General features: G+C 54.5%; 7 protein-coding genes across 7 annotated transcripts; 2 read left to right on the forward strand and 5 right to left on the reverse strand.

Moving 5' to 3' along the window:
* Positions 1–2,811: 2,811 nt before the first annotated feature.
* Positions 2,812–4,777, reverse strand: QBC33DRAFT_554139 (uncharacterized protein; the record flags this gene model as incomplete). The annotated part of the gene is made up of 2 exons (XM_060429479.1): positions 2,812–4,650; positions 4,703–4,777. The coding sequence occupies 2 exons, from the start codon at positions 4,775–4,777 to the stop codon at positions 2,812–2,814; spliced, it is 1,914 nt and encodes a 637-aa protein (XP_060288905.1).
* Positions 4,778–5,139: 362 nt separating this feature from the next.
* Positions 5,140–7,547, forward strand: QBC33DRAFT_522231 (triose-phosphate transporter family-domain-containing protein). Its single transcript, XM_060426525.1, has 2 exons — positions 5,140–5,748; positions 5,805–7,547. The coding sequence occupies exons 1-2, from the start codon at positions 5,359–5,361 to the stop codon at positions 7,086–7,088; spliced, it is 1,674 nt and encodes a 557-aa protein (XP_060288906.1). The 5' UTR covers positions 5,140–5,358; the 3' UTR covers positions 7,089–7,547.
* Positions 7,277–9,332, reverse strand: QBC33DRAFT_464139 (putative origin recognition complex subunit orc5 protein). Its single transcript, XM_060425123.1, has 3 exons — positions 9,126–9,332; positions 8,679–9,071; positions 7,277–8,612 (listed from the first exon to the last, which is right to left on the reverse strand). Exons 1-3 carry the CDS (start codon positions 9,228–9,230, stop codon positions 7,566–7,568), a joined length of 1,545 nt encoding a protein of 514 aa, XP_060288907.1. The 5' UTR covers positions 9,231–9,332; the 3' UTR covers positions 7,277–7,565.
* A 132-nt stretch (positions 9,333–9,464) lies between these two features.
* On the forward strand, positions 9,465–11,522 carry QBC33DRAFT_522235 (uncharacterized protein). The gene has a single exon (XM_060426526.1). It carries the CDS (start codon positions 9,760–9,762, stop codon positions 11,341–11,343), a length of 1,584 nt encoding a protein of 527 aa, XP_060288908.1. The 5' UTR covers positions 9,465–9,759; the 3' UTR covers positions 11,344–11,522.
* Positions 11,523–12,026: 504 nt separating this feature from the next.
* Positions 12,027–12,278, reverse strand: QBC33DRAFT_554143 (uncharacterized protein; the record flags this gene model as incomplete). Its single annotated transcript, XM_060429480.1, has 1 exon — positions 12,027–12,278. The coding sequence occupies one exon, from the start codon at positions 12,276–12,278 to the stop codon at positions 12,027–12,029; it is 252 nt and encodes an 83-aa protein (XP_060288909.1).
* Positions 12,279–13,069: 791 nt separating this feature from the next.
* QBC33DRAFT_27357 (ATP synthase) lies at positions 13,070–15,525 on the reverse strand. The gene is made up of 6 exons (XM_060423200.1): positions 15,190–15,525; positions 14,952–15,096; positions 14,819–14,840; positions 14,681–14,766; positions 14,023–14,620; positions 13,070–13,961 (listed from the first exon to the last, which is right to left on the reverse strand). Exons 1-6 carry the CDS (start codon positions 15,198–15,200, stop codon positions 13,267–13,269), a joined length of 1,557 nt encoding a protein of 518 aa, XP_060288910.1. The 5' UTR covers positions 15,201–15,525; the 3' UTR covers positions 13,070–13,266.
* QBC33DRAFT_522248 (1,4-alpha-glucan-branching enzyme, variant) lies at positions 15,190–17,745 on the reverse strand. The gene is made up of 5 exons (XM_060426527.1): positions 17,559–17,745; positions 16,814–17,505; positions 16,425–16,760; positions 15,744–16,374; positions 15,190–15,681 (listed from the first exon to the last, which is right to left on the reverse strand). Exons 1-5 carry the CDS (start codon positions 17,646–17,648, stop codon positions 15,643–15,645), a joined length of 1,788 nt encoding a protein of 595 aa, XP_060288911.1. The 5' UTR covers positions 17,649–17,745; the 3' UTR covers positions 15,190–15,642.
* Between the last annotated feature and the right edge of the window lie 962 nt (positions 17,746–18,707).

The following is an 18,707-nucleotide window of genomic DNA, read 5'->3' on the forward strand; positions in this document are numbered from 1 at the left end:
TGTTGTAGATGATAGCGCGACGGGCCAGGAACCCGTTCGCAAGCCGCGTGTGGCTACACCGTGCTAGTCTGCCACACCTCCTGCGCGTTCTCCATCTCGAGCCTCCAAGACGAGCAAGAGGTCGCGTGACCACTTACTAGTCTTGGCCAAGAACAGATGATAGCTCCGACCTTGACGGACTCGGGTGCACTCGCCCATCTGAATAGCGCTGCTCCCTGCTGCTGGTCAGCCTAGGCGAAGGGGCCCACGTATGCCGACTGACTGCATCGTTAGTAGCTCTCACTCGCTCCATTCCTACGCCACAGGTTCGAAGGATCCTCCAGCAGGAGCCCGTAGCGGCCGTCGACGGGCGGTTGTCGGCCATCTCCCGCTCCAAGGTCGGGAATCGCCTGCCCGGAGACGCTGGGCAGGTTGCTGCCCCTGACATGAGTTTGTTTGGCACGACTTGAGGCCCTGCGCTGAGAGTTGAGCGGGAGAAGACGAGAAGGCCTCTGGGGTGTTTCCCCCCCTCCCTACTGACATGACTGGTTCAATGCTGGGATTTGCCAAGGGTACGGCTATCTGTCGCCGATGCCGTTGTGGTAAGAAATGCGTCGGACCATCCTGTGCTCGTGGGCTTGCGTATGTCCTTGGAAAAGCTACTCAGCCGTCAGTCTTCTCCTTTTTGTGGCGGACCGGGTTTGGTACGATAAGGAGGTCACCAATGTCGTGGCTGTTCTTGGATCGCCCAGTGGCGAGCCATCGCGTCTGGAGGACCGCAGTTGTTCTCTTCGTGTTTCTGGATTACAGAAACAAGTCCCTCCTGGATGTCATGGGCTCGTGCTTGGTCTTCGGGACGCAATCTCAAGGGAGACGGTTGCCAGCTGTCGAGGCCGATCCCCTTGGAAACCTCGAGCTTAGCCAGGGGGGGACCCGTTGGGAGAGCCGCTGGGGGCAGGAGGGGGTTTGTGACAAACCCAGATAGGAGAGTGAGATAAAGGGGTTTTCCGATATGGCTGGGCTTCTTTTGTCCTGCTCCGTCGTGGCTATATTCGGGTTGCAGGCTTTGTTTGATATTTGAGGGGGCGAGATGGGAACTCATAGGACCTCTTGATTCAAGATGGAGCTGAACTCTCTGTCATCGAAAGGCTGTGAGCTGATGTGGATGTAGTGTTCGGCCAGAGGATGGGCGTAGCAATGACATACATACTCTCTTTCCAGTTGCTTCTCTCCATCCCAACTTGTGACCTTCCAAGTCAGTGGTAGACTTGTCAGCTCCATCCCACCGCCTCGACCAAAACTCTGGCCACGACCATTCTTGACCTTCCCTATGCAGGTTCGTAGCTACGTCCTTGACCCTGAGAGCCGTCCCCGATTTGTTTCCGAAGCTCATACCACAAACTTCCAGTCCCCCTTTTCCGTCCTTGAAAGAAACCAGTCCTGTAGTTGGGAGGTTAGGGTGCTTGAGACTGCGTGGCAGCACTCCTTTGCATCCCACTGATTTGCCTACCCTCATATTCGCCTACCATTGTCAGGGTGTTTGCTGTGTGTGCCGAATCGGCCAGAGGTGTAAATGTCTTCGGGGGCTGCCTCCGTTTAGTTGTCGTGGTGCTGTTATTGACAGCGATGTAGTGTATTCGAAAAGGGGTAGACGCTTCCGGTTGAGCTGAGCCGCCCGTTCTAATGCGAAGTATACAGTATACCATAATGCAATGAGCCCTGCCTACCAAGTTAATGGGGACTCTTGCGATGCACGAAACATAGGGGTTGCAGCTAGGAAATACTCTGGTAAGAAAGCTATCCCTTCTTGATATAGTTACCATGTCATGGTTGAGTCCGAATGAAGTTACTGTTCTATCTTCACCCCGTGTCCATGATATGCGACCATATTGAGCTCATGCGGTGAGGGTGATGCACTTCCCAGAAGAGAGCGGAGCTGCGCTGAAGAGAACCAAGTCACCGGAAGAGCTCGTACATGGGAGGACTTCTGATGGCCGGCTGGGGTGTCCGCATCCCAAAGAACCTGGAAACGGAGGATGTGGCGCCCCTAGATCATGTTATCTCGGAGGAAGGATACGGGACCATGGAGGTTAAACGAGAGGACGGTAGCAGCTTTTGATATCAACCTTGGTTTTCCCATAAATATGTCACATCCAAACCAAAACGGGAGTCAACCCTGACCTGGCTTGGCGGGATAACGGAGGGACAACGCAGCAGCTTCACACTTCTTTGTATTGCAGAAGCCATGCCCACGGCAGAGCCCCTTTTGCTCTGGATAGGGGTTTATGTGTAGTAGCAAGCATTGGTTTGATATCTCGTCCTGGCCCCTATTGTGGTAGCGCCTTGGGTGAGACGACGTCCCATGGATATGTTATCCCAAACTACCCTGTTGGCGTCAGGATATCCTTCGTAAGGGGGTCTGTTACCAATTATAATGAGGAGAGACACAGGGGTGGGGTGGGCTGGGGAGGAGGCGGTGGTGCGACAGAACGTATTCTTTACCATGACAGGTCTTACATAACAGTCAATAACGAGCAGCTTCGTAAATCGAAAATAGAAGACAGCTCGACAGGGGTGTCCGACATAGAAATGGCCTTGTGCGAATGATAGATGGTTACAAGGTGCCCTGTCCAGATGATCCCCAACAAGGGGACCTTAAGCTGCAAACGCGCGAGAGCTCTCTTTTCCCGAAAGCCGTACTCCCTCATATGGAGTGTAATGTACATACATTGCAATAAAAAGGCACCCACTCATACAGTCTAGAAGAGGCATATACCATGGTCGGGCTGACCAGGGAATGGTCGTGCCATAGGTCCGTTCCGGAGCACCTCTTTAGAACCGGTATTTTTGCTCCTTCCGCTTCTCGCCCCGCCGGTCCTCGTCCCGCTTCTGCCGTTTCCGGCTCTCCTGAGCGATCATATCGGTCAGATCATCGTCGTACGACGACGACCACTGTGCACCAACACCCTCCTCCTTTCTGCCCGCATCGAACTTCCGCCGCAACTCGTCCTTGCTGATACCATCCTGGTTCATCAGTGCGTCCGGATCCAGCGCGACATCAACATCACCGGGCTTCTTGCGCTTTCGCCCGGCCTCATCGTCCTGGCCAAGCACAGGAATCGCGGGCTGCTTGGAGAGGTCGTAGGTCTTATCGGAGCCGAAGAAGCCCTCAGCACGACCGTGTCGCTCGGCGATAACTTGGTGGGCAGTGCGGGGGCCGGCGGTGCTCTCCTCCGTTTCGTAGCCGCGGCGCGTCTTTCTGAGGTCGAACTCGCCAGCCAGGTTGGTTTCGACTCCTGCTGGCACGCCGGCAGGGAAGTCGGTATGAACCGTGCTAGCGTAACCAGCTGGTGTTTCAACACCGCTCGGGGTCTCGACGCCACCAGGGATGTCCGCGTCCTCTTCGTCGGATTCTTCTTCCTCCTCCGACTCCTCTTCTTCAGATTCCTCAGCAGGCGGCTGCAGCTCGCCCCAAAGGGTGCGCTCGACTGGCTCTCCCTGAGGTATTTGAGGTGCCTGCGGTTGCTGCGGCAGCTGTTGCGGCGGTGGCTGCTGCTGCTGCTGCTGTTGTTGCTGCCCTTGCTGCGGCTGGAAAGGCATGCCTGGTGCGCCACCGACGACGCCGAAGATGTCACCCCCGTAGAGGGGACGATTGTATTCGTCCAGTGGCGGCTTGCCCCATTGGCCGGCTTGGAAGCCCCAAGCCGCACCCGTAGGTAGAGGGGCGTTGAGGCCGGCAATCTTGAGGGTCGGATAGGATGGCGGGGGCCCAAGGCGTTGCTGTTGGAGAAGCCATGGAGGTGGAAATCCGGGCTGCATGCCAAGTGCCTCTCGAAGACCATCGCTGAGATCGCCGGGCTTGAAGACCCGATAATCAGCCTCCCACTCTTTGCCTTCGTAATAAACATCTCCGAAGCGGGTAAGATCTGGTTTCGTTTGGAAGCGGAAGAAGGCATCGTAGAGCTTCGCATAGTCGATGTCCAGCTTTCCCATCTTAGGTTGCACCCTCTCCCGCTGCTTCTGCTTCAGAGACTGCTCTGCCTGCTTTTCCAGCACCGCATCACGCATCTCCGTAATTCCGGTTTCCGCGATGAACTTGGGCAGTTTGAAGGGTGGCTTTTCGACACCCCGCTTGCTTGACAGGTACTCTCGTTTCAGTGACCAGTGACTCGGTACCGGCACGATGTTTCGCTGTGCCTTGATCTGCACCAACAAGCGAGGGTCTGATGATGACACATCATGCCATTCCACAACTTCCGGGTTCTTCACTAATGCCTTGAGTTCTGCGATGGAGAGCTTGTTGAGCTTCTTCCGTTTCTTTTTCGAGAGCTTGGTCTGCCCGCTCGCTTCCTCTTCCTCGTCTGGGATTTGATCATCGTCACTGAAGAAGACCTCGCCCTTATTCCCGGCATTGGCTTCCTTCGCGATTGCGTCATCCTCCAAGGTCACGCCGAACTTGGTGAAGATATTCTTGTACATGGCAAATGTCGGATCCTCATCTTCGTCGTCGAGAGGAATAAAGTCCTCCGTAACCGGTCCATCAGCCTCGACCTTATCTGAGGAGTCTGGATCCCTCTTGACTTCGAGCTTCGAGGCTTCATTCTCCGCGAGTTCGCCATCTTTTTCAGACTCCTCGGTTTCGACGTTATCGTTCGTGGGTTTAACTCCATTCTACAAACAAAATCAGTGAACCGGTACTCTGTTCAGGTTGGGGTTCACAAACCTCAGCCTGGGATTTTTTCTGCTCCTTCTTCTTTGCCCGGCGCAATTGGTTTTTGGTCAGCTTTGGAGCCGCCATCGCCAGGAGCGTTAATAGGCAGTCGCCTGTGAAATTCTATGGGTGATCGCCGCCAAAGAAAAGGAGAAGTTAATGTGAAAGTATGCGTGAAAATTGGGATGATCTGGGAAGGCGTGCCGAAGATCTGGGTGGTGTGTTCGTTCTTGGTTGGTTGTTTGGAGGGAGTCTGTGAAGTCGACGCGCAAACCATCATCACAGCCTACATACCAAAAAAAAGTCTGGATTGAGAGCCTCATATGGTCCGTGCGTGAGTACGCTCCCTTCGGCAAAACACCGGACTGAATTTGTCACACTAAATTTTGGTGGTGTGTGTGGCACTTTCCAAAGGCGGGCCAAGCAGCCAGTCATTTTACTGAATGGACCATCATGTTTCCTGCTCCCCGTTTCAATGGGAGTCGAGTAGCTGCCTCGATACGAGCTTCTCGTCCCACAAGATTCGACTCGTATGCGACTCGGTTGAACACCTCTTCTCCCGAGTGTTCGCTCAAGACGAAGCAATGATTCGATAACGTCATTGAACCTGAACTTTCTCATCTTGACTCTATCCGCTCGTTTCATTCCTATCTACGACGCTTTTCACGATGCCGCATTCGACAGCGCCCGACTCGTCAGCGCGAGATACGTCGCTCAATCGCTCCTCCAGCTTAAAGGGTCACAGAGAGGCGAACGGAGATGTCAATCATGGCACGGAGAAATTTCCCGACCTCGACCTTGGAAACAATGGACGGTCGGCGAGTCCGCGCAAGCACGATGGCTCTGCCAATGGCGCGGCCTTCCCGGGTGGCAGATGGCAACCACGACGAGATAGTCGAGTAAGATGGGCGCCGAATGAACAATCGCCCTATATCCCCCAGCATAACAGGCAGAGGAGGATTAGCAATGCCATCCGGCATATGAGATCCGGGAGTATGAGCCAGAACGCGCACGAGATTGCAGGCGCACTACGTGCACCGGTCTCGTACAAACTCATTGTACGCCCTGTTGTTCTATAACGTAAAGATGCGTAGTTGCTGATGCGTCGCTGTAGATACTATGCATCATGTGGTACTGGTCCTCGGCGTTGACAAATACGTCTTCCAAGTCGATTCTGACCGCGTTCAACAAACCGGCGACTCTTACCCTCGTCCAGTTTGCATTCGTGTCCTCATTCTGCATGCTCTCCTCCTGGCTGGCGTCCACCTTTCCTAAGATTCGAGCCGCAGTTCCGGCCTTGAGGCACCCTGTTCGGTACCCATCGAAGGATGTCATCGTGACCACGCTACCTCTCGCAGCCTTCCAAATAACTGGGCATCTCCTCAGCTCCAATTCCACCTCAAAGATTCCCGTGTCTCTGGTCCACACTATTAAGGGGCTGTCGCCGCTATTCACCGTCTTCGCCTACCGCTTCATCTTCAATATCCGATATCCAAGGGCTACATATTTCTCGCTCATCCCCTTAACTATTGGTGTGATGCTGGCATGCTCGGGGAGTCATACGTTCCGAGGCGAGTTCTTGGGAATCCTATACGCTCTCCTTGCGACCATTATATTTGTCACCCAGAACATATTCTCGAAACGACTGTTCAATGAAGCGGCCATCGCCGAGGAGCAAGGCTTGGGGGCACAATCTCGCAAGTTGGATAAGCTGAACCTGCTTTGCTATTCCTCGGGACTAGCGTTCCTCATAACCGTCCCGATATGGTTTTGGAGCGAAGGCATCGGTATCATAGGCGACTTCCTGTGGGACGGGTCGGTTGACCTAGCACAGTCGCCTAACTCATTTGACCATGGTCGTTTGACTCTCGAGTTTGTCTTCAACGGGACCTTCCATTTCGGCCAGAACATCCTGGCTTTCATCCTGCTTTCCACGGTGTCCCCCGTCACATACTCGGTGGCAAGTCTCATCAAGCGCGTCTTTGTCATCATCATAGCCATCATCTGGTTCCAGAGTCCAACAACCAACGTCCAAGCCGCCGGTATTGGCTTGACTTTCCTGGGCCTGTACCTCTACGACCGGAGCAACGAGAAGAACAAGGCCGACCAACGGGCTCGGACGATGACCGACACCAAGGGTGAGCGGCCGCTGTTGCCCCTGGATGTCAGGCATGTGAACACCTCCCAGGCCCTCCCGGTATTTGAGAACTCCGTCGCCATGGAGCAGATGTCGCACCCGTACACGAACCCCATCTCATACCCCAACGGCGAGGGCAAGAAGTCGGATGATTTCGGACGCGGCCGGGGAGGGGCAAATCCCAATGCCGCCTGGCTACCACCAGGTACGAAGCAGGAGGAAACCTGGCGCGCAAGCGACAACGTCTCGGCCGCACCTTGATTCTGTATTCTATCTTGTCCACCCCTTTCCCGTTTTTTCCCTCTCCCTTTTCCCTTTCTCTTTACTTGCCATCATGAGGGCGCAGGGGGTTCGCGTGCTGGCAACCAGCAGTTGATATTTTCAAGCATTTGTACGGGCATACATAGCCTCCTGTCATGGAGTCATATGCCGCACCATTCCATTTGGGCATCTTTTTATCAAGAGGGCATAGAGCAGGGACTCGGGAGTGTCACGGGTAGATACGAGGGTAATTGGCGTTCGAAACAGGGTGTCTGTTTTCTTCTTTATCTGTATGAATATTGCACACATGTCATATCATGTACGACATTAGACACCAAAACAGGAATTAGGCTCGATAGACATTAGACAGCCAGAGCCCAGCTCTATATGAACCAGGCTCACAAAGCCTCTTGAAAGTCGCCTTGGAAGTCCCGTTGGTTTAATAATAGGCATCCAGACTAGAGGCGCAAAGCAAACTCAATCGATCAACCACTCCTCAACCTCGACACCCATACTCCTCCCAAGCCCCCTGACCACCTCCCACCCGACATTGACCCTCCACTTCCCCCCGCGGTCCAGCGGATCGCCGCCGACGCCCCCGCCACCGACCCTCACCAGCAGCCTCAGGCTCGCAAGCGTCGCGATCGCCATCCCCACGTCGGCGTCCATGCCGGCCCCGGCTCTCGGCCCATCGGCGGCCCCGGCGGCTCCTCCGGCATCCCACTCGCGCCTCACGGCCGCGAAGACGGCCATCATGCGCTCGAGCACGAAGGCGTGCGCGCCGAGCAGCTTGCGCGCGATCTTGCGGTGCTTGCCCCTCGCGGCGGCGCCGGATCCGCGCCGGCCGGCGCCGCCCCCCGCGACGGAGAGGCCGCCGCGCCGCCGCCGCCGCCCGTGGTGGTGCGTCGAGAAGAGCGTCAGGTCGTGGCGGGCCGCGTTGTGGGAGGCGAGGTAGGCGGCCAGGAGGAGTAGGCGGGCCGTCGTCGGGAGGAGGTTGGAGAGGTCTGGGCCGGCGAGGGAGGGCGCGGCGGTCGGGTTGCTTGGGCCTGGGCGCGGCGCCCGGGCGGGACTCGGTGCGGCGCTGGTAACGGCGGAGGGGGGCTGGCGGTTTGGGAAGCTGTGGGAGGGGGCGGCGGCAACGATGCCTGGGTCGAGGAGGGTCTCGTCTTGGAAGTGTACCCGAGCTGCAACTATAAGCTTGGAGAACTCGCGCGGGCCGTGAGTGCCTGCGAGGATGGGCGCCGTGAACCGCGGCCAGAGGGCATGGCAGGCGTGGCGGAATGCGGGGAGGGTGCGTACGGCCGCCCGGGCTAGGGTGTCGTGGACGGCCGAGGTAAAGCGAGCCCAGAGCTCCGTCGTTTCTTCTTTGGTGGTGTTGGCCAATGTCGGAGGCGGGCTGAGGGAGAGAATCGCAACGAATTCGGACTTGGTATAGTTCGGGAAGTGGATGTGCGGCACAAAGGATGTATGTAGAAGACCAGCAGGCGGGCAAGTCACAATAAACACGGTGGTGAGACTCGGAATCTGGAGGGGCCAATTGGTTAGTACCTCGTGCTATCTGGTAGTGAGTAGGTTTCCAAGAATTCTTACTATCTCGGAAAGCCTCGCGAGGGCTGGTAGGAGAGTCGGGGGAGCTTCGCGCTGGCGATCAATGGCATCCAGGACGAGGACGAAACGCAAGCCATCCGGCTGGTCAGGAGACAGTAGCATCTTAGACAGTTCAACTGTCAACCGTGACATATTTTCACATCGTGTCGGCCTGTTGTCCCAGTCCAATGCGTCTGCCACCTTGCCAATGGTTCTTTCGAAGAGATGCCTGCCGGTGATACATTCTATCGAGTTGACTATCGCGTATTTCAGCTTGCCCGTCTGCGAGCTCTCGGTAACCTCGGCGAGTTTCTCGAGCAAGGATTCAATGATAGCGCTCTTCCCCGTAGACTCGGTGCCGTGGATGACGAGATTCCGGCATGGTGCTGCATTTGGCTGCTACTTGTTAGCGTCAGTCGCACGACTTATGTCCAATGCAGTCAAGCTCACGAATAACAAGGTCGCCAGAGCGTTGATCTGTAAATCACGACAAGGGAACGAGTGAACAAGAGTAGCAAGGACCAGTTCATCAGGGAGCTGGAATAGGGAATCCATCTTGCGAAAGGGAACAACCACACCACGTCCACACCTCGAGCGCGGATACTGGGTGAAGGCGCGTATCAGCGCCAATGCAAATGGGTTCCGATTTGATGAGATGGCGCGTCTTGCTAATTATGCATACGTAGCTAGGCACGTGTGAGGTAGGTCCCTATACATAAAAAGTGGAGAACTGCAATATGGGCGCCTGGCGATTGGGCATGGGCATTGTAAGGCCTGGTTAGCTTCGACAAAGCGTGAAGTTCAGACAAATAGCATGTCGCTGACTCGTCTCTGCTTACGTGTATCTATCACCTTGCGTCGTGATGTTGTATCGGCCCCTGGAACTGACTGATCACTTCGCTCTTCGGTCGAAAAGGCATTGCATATCGCTCCATAACTTCAAACTTCAAAACTGCTCTAATAGGAAGCGTGGCTCAGGGGTTGCGAGTCCGCTATATGTCCCTTTCAGAGCTGCGCGATGCATTCGTGCGGTGCGCCCATCACAAGGTCTTCATCGGTTGTTGAATCATAGGGTCTTGGCGAAATGGAGTCGGGCTCCCCTGAGGAAACTGAGGCGGCCCAGCCTCGGTCTGAGAAGCAATTTCACCCCAAGCGCCCTCACCGAAAGTCGCGGGCGGGATGCCGAAACTGCAAGACGAGAAAGGTGAAGTGTAACGAAGCCCATCCGGCTTGCCGCGCTTGTACCCTAAGGAGAGAGCAATGCGTCTATCCCAATTCTCCATCGCCCCGGGGATCGCCCTCCTCCAGAGCCCTGAGTATTTCCCGGAGACGGTCTCCCTCGCCGGATTATGCCGGCGACTACTCGGGCCTGCGCCTTCTGGATGAGCCCCTCTTCACATCCGCGGATAAGGATGCTACCGACATGAAGCTCCTGTGGTTCTACACAACCCAAACCTACGAATCCTTCTCGGCCTCCGGAGGCGCCATGGCTGTTGACGAGATCCTGAAAGTCGATATTGTTCAGCATGCCTTCCAAGTTCCATTTCTGATGAACACCATCTTGGGCCTGTCAGCCATGCATCTAAATCACTTGAAGCAGGAAGTCTCACCGACTAGAGCAATAGCCTACAGGGCAAGAGCCTTCGAAGGCTATCGAAAGGCCATCGAGGCAGCGAGACCAGAGACATTCCCCGCCTTGCTCGCATGCTCTCTCTTCCTCTGCGCCCTCTCCACCGATCCATTCAGGAGTGAGGATGCCAAGCCCCTGTACGTCCTTGATTGGATGATTATCTGGAAAGGAATAGGCCTGATCATCACCATGATCCAGGAGAAGGCCCTATTCGAGTCCGGCATGGCAACCCTCTTTTTCAGGCCGCTGATAGACTTAAACTCATCGGCCAAGCATATCCCAAGCAACTTACTTTTTATGGTGACGTCCATCCAGGAAGGCGATGTCGATTTTGGCTCCAAACCGGCCTATTACCACACCTTGAAGTTTCTCGGATCATTATATGCGGAGCTTGCGCGAGGGTTCAGCGTCACGCTGATCTTGCGCGTCGTCACCTTCTTTACTTTCTTGAGAAAAGAATTCTTCGACTTGGCGCGGCAACGGCGGCCTCGAGCCCTCGTCATCATCGCGCACTTCCTTACATTTGCTAAGACAACCAGCGGCATCTGGTGGATGGAGGGCATAAGCGACAGAGAAATATGTAACATCTACAATCTGCTGGGCAAGGAGTGGGAGTCGCTGCTCCGAGTTCCCAGGATGGCGGTTCACCTCACCGACAGGACCGAGATCGGAAAGCTCCTGTTGGATAACCATGCCTGGGAGCCTCCGTCGGACCTGGGCGGAGAGGCTGAACGTCCAACGACCAAGGAGTTGGCGTGGACCGACAATGAGGGCAAGCCAGTCCAGCTTGTAGGGGAAATGATCTACAAACTCCCCTTGAGGGACCGGCAGAGACTGGGCGGTCTGCTCCAAAACTACGAGCAACAGACGATCGTGGGGCAGGAGGCTCTCGTGGGGCAGGAGGCTCTCGTGGGGCAGGAGCGTCTGGATAGAGAAGAGAGGGTCCCTATGGAAGTGGTTTTAACTTCCCTCTATCAGGGCCAAAGCCCGGACACAACGACGACGAGTACGCCTTCGATCGATGGTTATGGCTCTTGATATCTTTTACGCAGAAACAGCAAAAAGGTATTGGCATGGCTTGGCCGATCCTCCGTTGCAGGATATCATGCTCCCCAGACGGTTCGTTGTATCGGTGGTAAGTACTTTATTCTCAGCCTCGAATCCCATTTTATCGTAATTCTGACCACCTTCCTAGATTACCGTGATATCAAAAGGTTTGAGCGGGTTTGATACTTGGAATATATGACATATTCGGCAGCGGATATGGGGATCTTTGTCGGCGTTGTGTTGGGTTAGCGTTGTGTCGTTGGAAGGAGTGATCTTTCATGATTGTTGATAACGTAGAAATACCCGTCGCCTGGTCTGTTCATCTTTTGGGAACACGGTTTTTGCTTTGAATAGTTACTCGCTTGCACACATACACTGTGGCATATACCCAGCTTACTGTCCTCGTGGGCTACCATTCCTATTTCCTGAAGAGCAACTTTGTGGGAATACGTAACGGCGGTATATAAAACCAGGTTGGGCATGAGAAAACGGCATAAGATAGGGGTCTTCACAGACTCGGCTTTCGCGAAACTTGTACCTATAACTCCCCTTTTCACAACTATCAAAACTCTATTCCCTCCCAGCCAGTAGTCCGAGGAAACCCCTTCCCTGTCCCCAACAAATCCCCTCCCACCCACCACCAATATACAGCCCAAACCACCCCTCGCTCGCCGTCAGGTTGGCCGGGACGCTGTGGCCCACGCCGGTGGTGTAGATGACATGACGTTGTCGCTGTAGTCGTCGGTCTGGCAGATGTGCTGCGGGTGGTTTTTCCTTGACGTGGTCGGCGTCTGCGAGCACCTTGAACACGTCCGTCCGTCTACATGCTTGATCGTCTTCTGGTAGTTTGCGGGCGCCAGTGTGCTGTCCGCGCTGCCGTGCCAGATCTGCATCCGCGGCCGCGGGCCGTCGTAGCCTGGGTACATGTTGCGGACTACGTTGCCCCAGCTGTGAAATGGGCGAGCTCGGGAGAGTTTGTAGCCATGACATTGGACATCATCACTGCATGGGCCCATTGGCACACGTCTAACCTCTATAATTTTCCAATCCCTCCAGGGCCTTGAAGAGCATGTTCGTAGACGACGCGAGGGTATTTTATTTTGTGCAAGATCTAAGTCAGGAGCTATACACAGGCCAAGTATGAATGGGGAATGACTCCAACTAAAGTCTATCACCCTTGAGCCTTAGGAACATGGACTTTCATGTAGGAACCGGCAACCTAGAACGCCCCCCTTAAGAACACTAAAGATTTCTTCGCACAGAAGTTGGATGCCCATCGTAGGGTCCAATTCATCTCCTCTGAACTGCCGTTAGGACGAGTCCTGAAGCATATCGATCGCGGGGTGGGCGAGGGGGGATTTTATGGCTGGTAGTTTTCGTCACGGCTAAAGCACCAGTGCTTCCCACGTATAAACATTGAACGGGCCTGTGAGCCCGATTGGCCAGAATCGTCGATGTTTGATGACGGGAGTCTTTCTGGGGAAAATATGAGCGGCTCGTTCCTGTGGCTGGTGCACTGCAGAGCCGCCGGCACGATCCGGGGAGGTATGGAGTTCGATTGGTTGGCGGTTCACCTTGTGCCTCCATAAGACGGATATTGTTCTGATGCGCGAGGAACATGTAAGGGGCTTACCGCGCAAATAAGAATTCACAACCTGCCCTATGCCGGGTTGACTGAGATCTGACGCCAACCCAAACAGTCGGAGCAAATATCAAACCTAGATAGACATTCACACAAACACCTACTGGGGAGCGGCAACTGGGATTTGCAAGAGGAAATAGCTTTGAATTCTTTGGTACACAGCTCACAAAAGAGACTTGATAGAGCCAAGAGCCTCCCCCCGGAACCTCTTTCCCTCTTCTATACAGTCGACGGACCGCCTCCGGCCAAGAGCAACTTGTTCTATGCGCATATTAAGCGTTCTGCTCGAGCTCAGCCATGATCTTCTCTCCCTTCTGCCGTGCTGAAGCAAAGTCGCCAACCATGTAGAAGGCACCCTCGGGCAGGCTGTCACCCTCGCCGCTCAGGATGGCCTTGAAGGAGGCGATGGTGTCCTTGAGGTCGACAAGGGTACCCTCGATACCAGTGAAGACCTGAGCAACAGTGAAGGGCTGGCTCAGGAAACGCTGGATCTTACGGGCACGCTCGACAGTCAGCTTGTCGGCTTCTGAGAGTTCGTCCATACCCAGAATGGCAATGATATCTTGCAGCGACTTGTACTCCTGGAGGATCTGTTGGACACGGGTGGCGGTATCGTAGTGGTCCTGGCCGACAATACGGGGGTCCAGCATGCGAGACTTGGAGTCCAGAGGGTCGACGGCAGGGTAGATACCCAGCTCGGAGATACCACGGGACAAGACAGTGGTGGCGTCCAAGTGAGCGAAGGTGGTGGCGGGCGCAGGATCAGTCAAATCGTCAGCAGGCACGTAGACGGCCTGGACCGAGGTAATTGATCCCTTCTTGGTGGTGGTGATACGCTCCTGCATACCACCCATGTCGACGGCGAGGGTGGGTTGATAACCGACGGCAGATGGGATACGACCGAGCAGGGCAGACACCTCAGAACCAGCTTGGGTGAAACGGAAGATGTTGTCGATGAAGAGGAGCACTGGAGAGAGAGGGTCAATATCAAGTCTCGGAAGGAATTGCAAGGCTGACGAAGCACGTACCGTCCTGGCCCTCCTCGTCACGGAAGTACTCGGCAACAGTCAGACCAGTAAGGGCGACACGGGCACGGGCTCCGGGGGGCTCGTTCATCTGACCGAAGACAAGCGCGACCTTGGACTCGCCGTCAAGCTGAATGACGGAGGTCTCCTGCATTTCGTGGTACAGATCGTTACCCTCACGGGTACGCTCGCCGACACCGGTGAAGACTGAGTAACCACCGTGCGCCTTGGCGATGTTGTTGATGAGCTCCTGGATGAAGACGGTCTTGCCGACACCGGCACCTCCGAAGAGACCGATCTTTCCACCACGAGCGTAAGGGGCGAGGAGGTCGACGACCTTGATACCGGTCACCAGAATCTCTCCTTCCGTCGCCTGCTCGATGAATGCGGGGGCTTCGGCGTGGATGGGGCGGAACTGCTCAGTCTTGATGGGGCCCCGCTCGTCGATGGGGTCACCTGTTACGTTCATGATACGCCCAAGTGTGCCATGTCCGACGGGAATAGTGATGGGGGCGCCAGTGTCGACGACCTTGGCGCCTCGGACGAGACCTTCGGTACCATCCATGGCAATGCATCGCACGACGTGCTCGCCGAGATGTTGCTATGACCATGTCAGTCTCGGACTGTATGCTATTAACTAACTTTTGTGATGCCAACATACCGCGACTTCCAAAACGAGCTTCTGGCCATTGTTCTCGGTTGTGAGGGCGTTCAGGATAGCGGGCAGCTTGTCAGTGTCAAACTTGACTGTGACAACAAGTCAGTAGGGGACTAAAGAGGGCGTGTCGACAATGCGTACCGTCGCAGACTGCACCGATGACCTGTGTATAACTTGTTAGCCTACTGAAATAATTTGCCGAGATGGGGGGATTTGCGGTTGGAGGAGAATCCGGATGAAGTGGACGACAGACGACGTCCTCGGGCATTCTTACCTGGTAAATCCGTCCATCAGTAGCACCGGCAGTGCTGGCGAATCTGCTCAGCAGCGGGCTTTTGATGTTGAGGCTGGCAGGGCGGATGGCCCGACGGCTCGCCGCCGCGGCCGAGAGGGAACAGCGTGCTGTCCTGGCAAAGCTGCTGTCGGACGAGAGGAAGGTCAATTGGTCAGCTCAATTGATCTCAATTGGGGGTCAAGGTGATTAAAATGTTGATTAATGGGTGTATACTAACCTCTTGAACATCCTGACAGATGATTAAGACGGGTACTGGAGGAGAGGAGAGGAGGTTGCGGTCTTCGGGAGAAGGTAGAGGTTTGCTGAAAACGAGTTATTTCTCGGGACTGGAGCTTTCTGGCTAGCCGAGAAGTCACGTGGAAGAGATTGTCAACAATCTGAAGAACCCGCAAATCCCCGGGCTTATTTGCCAATGATTCTCCGGCTTGGCAAGAATTTTTCTCCTGGCGCCCCCCCCCTTCAGCCAGGTTATTAATTGACATGGAACCAGATACCGATACCTGAATACCTATCCATCACAACTGCCAGCTGGGCCTCATATTATGTGTATTACGAAGTTCATTCTGCCCAATAGTCTATGAAATAAAATGAAAGAAACCCGTACAATACTCAGATCTCGTGCCTTTTTCTCCCTCCCCTGGTCCAGATCCTGGATGCGGACGGTGCCAAGTTATAAAGCCTGGGATATCGTAGACTCGAGCGCAAGCACCTGTCTCTATGTCAGCATTCATGCTCCAATTTCCAGATCAAGCGGTAAGAAAGAGAACTCACAATGGCAGTCCGTGAAGGGATGTAGAGGTGTGTCCAGTTTGGTCTTCCGTTCCACTCCATCGGCGTTGTGAAGAAACGTGTGTTCTCGTCGAGCCGGTTGAATCCTCCATGGTCCTTGGTGTCAGAGTTCAGGACGATCCTGTACGTACCAGGCACCTCGATGCCGATTCGGTAGTCAGTGTAGCTTTCGGTGGTGTGGAAGTTGAAGACGAAAACGAGGCCACCTCGCTCGAACACGATGACCTTGTCGCCCCCATGCTTGAGCGAGATAAAAGCCTGGGGTGCGTGAAGCCATCCGTATTTTCCCTCGGTCAGGTTCATGGACCGGTCGAAGTTGTTGAGGTATTGATATCTCAGGAGATGATCCTCAGTGAGGTTGAGCTGCCGTCGAGCATACCAGAAGGAATTCTGGTTGCCCTCACGAGGGAAGTCAAGCCATTCAGGATGGCCAAACTCATTACCTTCAAAGTTGAGGTAGCCCTCACCGCCCAGGCCATGGGTCAGGAGGCGGATCAACTTGTGCAGCGCCATTCCTCGGTCAATGACGGGAGTCAATGGCGTCATAATCGACATGTTGGTATAGAGCTCCGCGTCGCAGAGATGCATCATCAAGGTCTTGTCTCCCACAAGGCTGATGCCGGGTTAGCAGTGGGGAAATGTGTGTGACCGGGGCAAACCTACGCTTGGTCGTGGCTTTCGCAGTATGCGATCGTCTTCTCTCCGTGCCGACGGTTGGTCAATGTCCAGCATATGTTGCTGAAATCCCAGTCTTCGTCCTTCTGCTCCTTCAAAAGCTTGATCCACATGTCAGGAATTGCCATGGCGAGTCTGTAGTCAAATCCAACACCACCAAGCGAGAGCGGTAGGCACAACGCCGGCATACCCGAAACGTCTTCTGCAATGGTAATGCATTCCGGATACAGATCGTGGAGCAACTCATTCGCGAGCATGAGGTACACGACGGCTTCCTCGTCGACTCCAGCCCCGAAGTACTCGTGATAGCCACCGGAAAAGCCACTGCCATCTATTAGTCGTAAATCTGATGTCAGAGGGGCAGCTGGTAGACTTACGTGCCAATACCGTGATGGGTGTACAGCATGCTGGTGACGCCGTCGAATCTGAATCCGTCAAACTGGAACTCGTCCATCCAGAACCGGAGGTTGCTGAGGAGGAAACGCATGACCTCGTGGTGGCCGTAGTTGAAAATCCTGCTGTCCCATAGCTCATGACGACCCTTGGCACCCTCGTGGAAGTACTGGTGATCCGTGCCGTCGAACTGGTTGAGTCCGTCGAGTACGTTTTTCGAAGCATGGCTGTGGATGACGTCCAGAAGCACTACGAGTCCCATGCCGTGGGCCGTGTCGATCAACTCCTTCAGATCTTCAGGGGTGCCGTAACGGCTGCTCGCGGCGAAGAAGTTGTTCACTTGGTAGCCAAAGCTGGCATAGTAGGCATGTTCCATGATGGCCATGAGCTGGATGACATTGTATCCCAAGGACTTGATCCGAGGAAGCATGTTCTTGGTGAACTCCTTGTACGAAGCCACCTTGAGTTCGGGAGAGGATATGCCGACGTGGGCTTCGTAGACTCGGACGCTCTCTGGCTTCTTCGGCCGCTGGTTCTTAAAGACATACCTCTCGCTCGATGGTGGGTTCCAGAATCTCGCGTCGTAGGCAGGAGAAACGGAGAGATCCTGGGTCACGTATTTGATCCAGGCGGGCAATCTGTCAACCCATTCCCCACTGGGTAGCTCCAAGGAAATCTGGAGCAGTCAGTTAGTCTGGGAGCAGCAGAGGACTTGCTGTAGGGATATACCTTGATCATGGAGTTGTGGGGGATGGCCGCTTGGCCGTTGGCGCCGGCAGGAATGACAATCTCGAAGACGCCGAACTCATTCTTCTTCATGGGATTTGATTCCCGGTTCCAATTGTCTGCGCGATTGTTAGTCAGGGGAGGAGAATGGTGCGGCTAAACTTTGTCATGGACCACTCACTGAAATCCCCAATGAGGGAAGCCTTGACAGCGTTCGGAGCCCATTCTCTGTAGACAATGTTGTTATCATTGTCCACATTGAATCCAAATGTCTCTCCGCCCTGCACGATGAGTTCTGTTAGACACGAGACGAGGTTGATGAGAGAGAAGTGTTGGCAGTGACGTCACCTTGGAGAACTTGTCCAGGCCGCCTTCCGTCTTATTCAGGGTATCAATCCATGTATGGGCTTTGGCATAACGCCGTTTCAGGGCGTCCTGGAATGGTGCCAGCCAGGGGTCGAGCTTGACGACTCCTGTTGGGCTTGTTAGTTTGAATTTGACGGATGAAGTGCTGCTGCTAGCGAGTCAATCGCACCGGTGCCATCCTTGGGGATATCACTGTCGGCCACCTGCCCCTCACTCGCAATAGTATTGGAGGACTTCTCAACGATAGACTTCTCAACAGCGTCTGCCATTGTAGAGAACCAAGTAATTCGACTGTATCCAGAGGATGGTGCGATGGTTGTCGAGCTGTTGGTACTAAACGGTGGAAGCTCAAAGCTTGGAGCTATATACTCCAAATTATCGTTAAGACGATAGCTTTATCTCTCAATTATTTATCCCTCGTAATAGAACTCAACGGAAAACTGTAGGTGAGACCAATGGCCAATGGAACAAGCGAGAGTGGACAGTAGTTTCCTCGAACAGCATGTGAGGGATAACAAGGGTGTTGATAATATCTTTCTGCAATTCAAATTATCTCTCCCAGTTCTATACGAAAGGTTCTGGTGCATTACATCATCGAGGGTGTGAAAAACGAGAATAGGGGACCAATGTTCAACAAGAATTTATCGTCCTGCAGCTCAACCCCAGGCCAATGAAGCAGTACCTATGTGTCTTGTCTTCCTCAAACGGGATGGATGTCAACAAATTCCCCGTTACTGACATAAGTATCTCGCCACTAGCTCGGGGTAGATTGCAAGTCAGCATTCC

The sequence above is a fragment of the Phialemonium atrogriseum genome (assembly GCF_030411735.1).
Source record: "Phialemonium atrogriseum strain 8032-3 unplaced genomic scaffold QBC33scaffold_1, whole genome shotgun sequence".
Lineage (NCBI taxonomy): Eukaryota > Fungi > Ascomycota > Sordariomycetes > Cephalothecales > Cephalothecaceae > Phialemonium > Phialemonium atrogriseum.

Bases quoted from the DNA above. Each gene is read 5' to 3' on its own strand.
- QBC33DRAFT_522231 (XM_060426525.1), top strand. From the start codon at position 5,359: ATGCCGCATTCGACAGCGCCCGACTCGTCAGCGCGAGATACGTCGCTC. The intron at 5,749-5,804 runs GTACGCCCTGTT...GCGTCGCTGTAG, and splicing joins CGGTCTCGTACAAACTCATT to ATACTATGCATCATGTGGTA.
- QBC33DRAFT_464139 (XM_060425123.1), bottom strand. From the start codon at position 9,230: ATGGATTCCCTATTCCAGCTCCCTGATGAACTGGTCCTTGCTACTCTT. The intron at 9,072-9,125 runs GTGAGCTTGACT...AACAAGTAGCAG, and splicing joins CTCTGGCGACCTTGTTATTC to CCAAATGCAGCACCATGCCG. The intron at 8,613-8,678 runs GTAAGAATTCTT...TGGCCCCTCCAG, and splicing joins TCGCGAGGCTTTCCGAGATA to ATTCCGAGTCTCACCACCGT.
- QBC33DRAFT_522235 (XM_060426526.1), top strand. From the start codon at position 9,760: ATGGAGTCGGGCTCCCCTGAGGAAACTGAGGCGGCCCAGCCTCGGTCT.
- QBC33DRAFT_27357 (XM_060423200.1), bottom strand. The intron at 14,841-14,951 runs GTAAGAATGCCC...AGTTATACACAG, and splicing joins CTGATGGACGGATTTACCAG to GTCATCGGTGCAGTCTGCGA. The intron at 14,621-14,680 runs GTATGTTGGCAT...ACATGGTCATAG, and splicing joins AGCTCGTTTTGGAAGTCGCG to CAACATCTCGGCGAGCACGT.
- QBC33DRAFT_522248 (XM_060426527.1), bottom strand. From the start codon at position 17,648: ATGAAGAAGAATGAGTTCGGCGTCTTCGAGATTGTCATTCCTGCCGGC. The intron at 16,761-16,813 runs GTAAGTCTACCA...AATAGATGGCAG, and splicing joins ACCCATCACGGTATTGGCAC to TGGCTTTTCCGGTGGCTATC. The intron at 15,682-15,743 runs GTGAGTTCTCTT...ACATAGAGACAG, and splicing joins TCCCTTCACGGACTGCCATT to GTGCTTGCGCTCGAGTCTAC.